The sequence below is a fragment of the Chenopodium quinoa genome, unplaced genomic scaffold (assembly GCF_001683475.1).
Source record: "Chenopodium quinoa cultivar QQ74 unplaced genomic scaffold, ASM168347v1, whole genome shotgun sequence".
In the NCBI taxonomy this organism is placed as follows: domain Eukaryota; kingdom Viridiplantae; phylum Streptophyta; class Magnoliopsida; order Caryophyllales; family Amaranthaceae; genus Chenopodium; species Chenopodium quinoa.
In genome coordinates, this window is record NW_018742238.1 from 2782357 (window position 1) to 2788375 (window position 6019).

At 35.0% G+C, this 6019-nt stretch overlaps 1 protein-coding gene across 1 annotated transcript; it reads right to left on the reverse strand.

The window, feature by feature from the left end:
• Window positions 1–597: 597 nt before the first annotated feature.
• LOC110735910 (protein ALP1-like) lies at window positions 598–1912 on the reverse strand. Its single transcript, XM_021916089.1, has 3 exons — window positions 1457–1912; window positions 1146–1371; window positions 598–1055 (listed from the first exon to the last, which is right to left on the reverse strand). Exons 1-3 carry the CDS (start codon window positions 1910–1912, stop codon window positions 598–600), a joined length of 1140 nt encoding a protein of 379 aa, XP_021771781.1.
• Window positions 1913–6019: the final 4107 nt, after the last annotated feature.

The following is a 6019-nucleotide window of genomic DNA, read 5'->3' on the forward strand; positions in this document are numbered from 1 at the left end:
GATTTTTTTGTCCGAATCCCATCCAAATCCAGAAGTAGATAACATCTCTGCCATTGCACTATATTTCTCTGCCCAATGCTTAATCCTTGACTCAATGTGTGGATCAGCTTTCAAGCCACAATTAGGTAGCACAAATTTTATCATTTCTTCCAACTTATTCATGTAACCACTCTTGAAGCCACTTTCACTTTTCCATTTAGGATCGAGAGATAACTCATGTAAATATTTTATGAGCACCGTATCTTCCTCAAAGGTCCAAAAACGCTTATTCTTACCTCTTCCTCGATTGCTTCCCTCTTCTCCCATCATATACAACTTCAAAGAGAAAATTTACATATATCAAGACAATGAGTGCAAGAGTATAGGTATCATATGGTGTACTAGAAAAAAGTAAGTAAATTAAACATATCACTAAAGAAGCAATGTCGTAATTGCACTAGAAAAAAGTAAGTAAATTAAACATATCACTAAAAAAGTAAGTAAATCAAGTTACAGGATTCTAACAGTTTGGTCTTAGCACTAAAGAGTATTCTAACATGAGGTGATGCAGCAGCAACATCTTGTAATTTGAACCCACTACACCGAGGATCTTGACTGCTAAACTCTTCTACCTCTTGCCCTCCACCCATTAAACATATCTTGTGCTAGTTTGTTTCTAAAATTGGTCCACTGATCTGAAGTTGCAACACTTGTAATATATTCGGGTTCATCATCAGAATCATCATCGAAATCTTCACTCAACTCTTCTTCCTCTATATCATCAATAGGCATGACTCTTCTAATTAAGTTATGTAGTAAACAACAAGCCATCACGATACGACCTTGGGTGCGTATAGGAAAAAACGAGGGACTCCTAAGTGTGCTCCATCTCCCTTTAAGTAAACCAAAACACCTCTCTACCACATTTCTTGCCCTAGCATGTTTCATATTAAAATATTCCTCGGCACTTTCAGGTTGTTTATCTGTCCACTCTTTAAGGTGATATCGTTTCCCCCTATATGGAGCGAGAAATCCGTCGCAATTAGTGTAGCTCGCATCAACCAAATAATAATTACCTTCACAAATATAAAAATAAGATAATCACTAGATACCTTACTAACAACTATAATTATACTCACAAAAAACAAAAGACCTATTCCATTTACCTCGAGGTACCCTAAGACCATTTGGCCTAGAGAGAGCATTAAGAAGGACACGTACATCATGGGCTGATCCTTCCCACCCCGGAAGCACATAAATAAATTCCATATTAGGTGCACAAGCACCTAAAACATTCATAGCAATTGTGCCTTTCCTTGTTCGATATTTTCCCCTTTCTTGTGAAGTCACTCTTACGTTAATATAGGTACCATCTAGCGCTCCTAGACAACTCTACATTATAAAAGACAAAGATATGACTCATTTACATACATTACATGAAAATCTAACAGAAAAAAGAACATGAATGGAATTATACCTTGAAAGGTTGCCACCTTTCATCTTCACATTCATCAGATATCGCTATAGGCTTGTGCAATAAGTGTTCATGCAACTTCAAAATAGCCCTTAGACATAGGTTAAATTGTCGACTCACTGTTTCCCCACTTCTTAAAAAGAGATTTCCAATTGACCTATTATTTTGATGATGAGCCAATGTGTACAAAAACATTGCAACTATCTCTTGAAGAGTCATATTTCTTGTTCCACTTAAACCTCCTATATCTCTAAGCATCTCACAAATAATATTAAAAGTACGTCTATTGACACGAAGCTCACTTTTACAGCTTACATCACTCTGTCTTATTAAGTGACTCAAAAATAATGAGCGTAACAATTTCCTATTCCTTTTCCTTTCATTGATTTGAGCCCCTCTAATTGTAACAACGCTCATCAAATACCAAATCCAAAACAGCATAAAAACTACAATAATCATTGTAATAACCAATTGAACTTGTTTTGCTCTTTTTTTTCCAATACGAGCCATTTCAAGAACCTTAAAAATACATTCAATAGAAATAGATAAGATTCTAGTGCTACAACAAAATCATGCAGCTTAAAAATTTTCAGATTATGCAGCCTTATATCTAAACATTCAACATAAATAGATAAGATGCTTCTCAACATGTATTATTATTGCTTTAAAATACAATATCAAAGAACATTCCCTTAGATTAAACAAACGAAATTTGTGTGATCCACCTAATCTGTATTAAACAAAGGTACAGAGAAAACTAGATTATCAGGTACTTTGTGGTACAAAAAATTAGTCAAATAAATCAGAAATCAGAAAAATTAGGGAAAAAAACTCTAGAAATTAACACCATAAATAGAAAATAGCAATCAATAAATAGATCAAACATTCAAACGAAAATATAGATAAAAACTCAAATAATATTGCAATCAATCATGTATTTCGAGATAGAAAAATCAAAATATACAATCAATCAAATAGAAAGATTTATAAATTCAACAACAATTCAAAATCTAGGGTTTTGAGATAACATACCTAACTTGAACGAAATCTAGAGCTTCGATAACTTGGGAACGAAATCTAGAGCTTCGACCAAGCATATTTGTTGTTTTGACAGCCTTTCAAAAACAACAAATTTGTTGTTTTGACAGATTACTACACTGTTGATAATTAACTTGGTACTGCAATAGCAGAGTTTGCAATTTTTCCTTATATGGTGAGTTAAATGAAGGTATTTTGAGCTAAAAATTGAGTAATTGCTTTTAGAACTTGATTTGTTTGTGGCTTAATTTTTTAGAATTAGATAGTCATCTCTAAGAATCTAAGATCATTGCTTTATCTTAAGACTTATAGTGACATTTACAACGTTTTTGAGTAAGTGGGATGCAGCAAGTATCTTCCTTCAGTCATCAGTGTTGGATATTTTAGCAATTGAAAAATGAATTGTAATATTTTATTTTCATATCTTTTTGGGGGACACATGATCTAATTTAATTTTCAATAATCATGAAACTTGATTGAATTAAGAATGCTTAATATTTAAAATAGTTTTAAGTATTGCTCTTCTAATTTATCTATTTTAATTATATTTTGCAGATTATGACATATTGATAGGTGGAGACTAAAGGTGGATCGGAAATGACCCCATGAAGACGATTTATAGGTTCATATAGTTTAGTTAGCTTTTAGAATTGAACTTATGTGTTCTAGATAGTACATTTAATTTTCAAGTTCTTGCAAATTAAACTTATGAGCTCTATTTAAAGAGCTGGTAAACCATGTAACTTGTTTATTATTAATGAAAAATTTTGTTTTATCAATTCATTTGTGTATATAGAATACCTATTGTAGTTGTATTATTATATGATTACCAAGAAAAACACATGTTATTACTGTAACTAGTTAGGTACTCAGAAATCCAAATATTATAAAAGAGTAGAGGCACTATACATAAAATTGGGGGTGTTTTGAAAGCATTGCAATGCTTTTACGACGCTATTAATGTGCCTTTCTAGGTACCTAAATTGGTTATTCGTAAAAGGTTTATGGAGGCGCTTTAAAAGCGTAGTTAGCTACTGGCGACGCAATATTTTGCTATATCGACGCAAACTAAAAGCGCCGCAAGAGGGGTTAGCGGCATAGGCAAAGAAAGCGCTTTGCTAAGCGTCGGTATATGTGTTTGCGACGCTTTTTAGCGCGCAATAACCTTTTTTATAGTATCGCTATATGCATTTTCCATACTAGTGTAAGAGCCCTCATTCTAGCGAGATTATGAGTAGGAAAATTTCACTTTTGCTACCACCAAAACACACTTATTTCACTTTTGCTACCCGTTTAAATTTTTATTTTATTTTACTACCACACAAAAACACCTTTGTTAAAATTTTCTACTTTTTAACGGAATTCGTTACTGTTGGCGTTTGGGGGCCCCACTTATCTTCTTCTCTGTCCACGAATCTATCCCCTGTCAACCTAATTACTCCCTTTATCTCTCTATTGAATTCCCTCTGCCCCTAAATTTAACTCCATTGAAACTGAGTAATTTTTTTTCTTTTTTGACCACGAATCTTTCGTTTTCATCCATCAGCATCTCCATCTTTCTTTATCTCAACTTTTCTGCTAATTGAAGGTTTAACAAGCTTGCATGGAAGGTTTTGATTGGTACGGCAAAGCAGGGGAGGACGACTAAGTGGAAGGAGTCGTCATCTCCATTGTTCGAAGTTGTAAATTCTTCTGACAACGATTGATTACAAGGTAAAAAACCCTATCTATTTATAGTGGTCCAATAATGGGGGTAATTTTGCAATAATGTATGTTAGTTGGGGTATTTTTAGGAGAATATGCAGTAAACTCTAGATTAGTGAGCTTTCATTATTTTAAGCAATGTTGTTTAACTAATAAAAAATTGATGCTTACATAGTCATGTGGTAGGGTATGGGTGTATGAAATTGCCTTTTTTTGTAGATTGAATAGATTTAGTTACTGTTAGGAATTAAATAGTGTTTGATTTGTTTATTGCTATTTAATTGTAGATTAAAAAAATGGCTGATGGTGATGATAATGTTGATATTAAGCTTAGAATATTTGGGGGTTTGTGTTTAAGAACCGTAGGAGAATCCAGTATCAAGTGTATGAAGTTGGGTTCACTTATTGGAAAATGGATGTCCCTTTGACATACTTAACTGTAGGATATTTAAGATACTCATGTGTTGAAGGGATTAGGGACATGGGATGGGATGTACCTAAATATATGTACTGTGATACAAAGAAAAGGGTAAGACTTGTATGACTAGTAAAAGGAAGATAGAAATTGTTGAGGATGTACAAGGGTTACTAGAAGCTAAGCACAAGGATGGGTATTTAGAGGTATTTTGCATAGTTGACCCTACCCCTAGTGAGGACCCCCAGCAAATTTGTAGTTCCAGATAATTACCCAACCCCAAACCCATATGATTCCAGCTCACAGCAAACTACATCCAAGTCAAATCCACAAGTGTCAGGCCATACTCAAACTAGATCCAACCCAACCCAAACACATCCACATGAAAATTCACAAAAAATTGATCAACTTGTTGTGAGAAGGAGCCCAAGATCTGTTGATAAGGGGAAGGGTAAGTTGATTGAAAAAGGTGGTGATGCTGGTGTGAGGCTGCACAGGGCTAAAGGGAAGGGAACTGGGAAAAGTAAAACAAGGAGGGTACTGTAGTTAGAAGAAGAGGATGAATCAGGATTTGGGTCATCAAGCTCTGATGCAACTGATCTAGAAATTGATTGGGAGCCTAGGGAAGAAGAGGCAAACAATGATGATGATGAGTGGCATAGGCAAGCTAGAGAAGGCATCTTAACTACAGTAGAAAGTAGCTTGGAGGTTGTGAGACATAGGGCTGAAACTTCAGAGGGTGTAGTTGTGGAAAGGGAGGAGAAACTGAAACAACTAATTAAGGACATTGGTTGTAAGGAAGTGGAAGTGCATGATGAAGGTTCTGAATCAGATGAGCTTAGAAGTTTACATGGGTCAGATGAGGAAGAAGATGATAGTCCCTGGTTTCATGAAGAAACTTATTTCAAAAAAGCAGTTTTGCTAGTGAACAAGCTGCAGTTCAGCAACAACACCATTCTAAGGAAAGCCTTGAGGACACATGCAATAGAGAACAGATATGAGTATTACTATCTGCACAATGGTGGTGATAAGATAACCACATTCTGTAAGAGAAGGTGTAGGTATGAGTGGAATTCCAAAAGAAGCAAAGTGCCAGGGAGCTGCAAGTGTAGTGATAAGGTTAAAAAGTGCAATTTTAAGGTGGCTTCTAGAAGATTATACAACAGTTATGCTTGATAAATTAAAGATTTGAGGCTAAAGCATAGGTGTATGAGGAGTAAGATGAATTCAATGGTGAATGCTGAGTATCTTGCTGAGAAGTATGTTGAGGAATAGAGGCACAACCCAAGTTGGAAAATAAAAAGTTTTAGGGCTAGGGTGTTGAGTGACTTGGGCATAACAGTAGGGTATTCCAAAGCTTGGCTTGCTAGAGCTAGGGAAAAGCTGATGATTTATGGGTCAGCTGCAGA

Bases quoted from the DNA above. Each gene is read 5' to 3' on its own strand.
- LOC110735910 (XM_021916089.1), bottom strand. From the start codon at position 1,912: ATGATTATTGTAGTTTTTATGCTGTTTTGGATTTGGTATTTGATGAGC. The intron at 1,372-1,456 runs GTATAATTCCAT...TTTATAATGTAG, and splicing joins AAAGGTGGCAACCTTTCAAG to AGTTGTCTAGGAGCGCTAGA. The intron at 1,056-1,145 runs GTAAATGGAATA...ATATTTGTGAAG, and splicing joins TGGTCTTAGGGTACCTCGAG to GTAATTATTATTTGGTTGAT.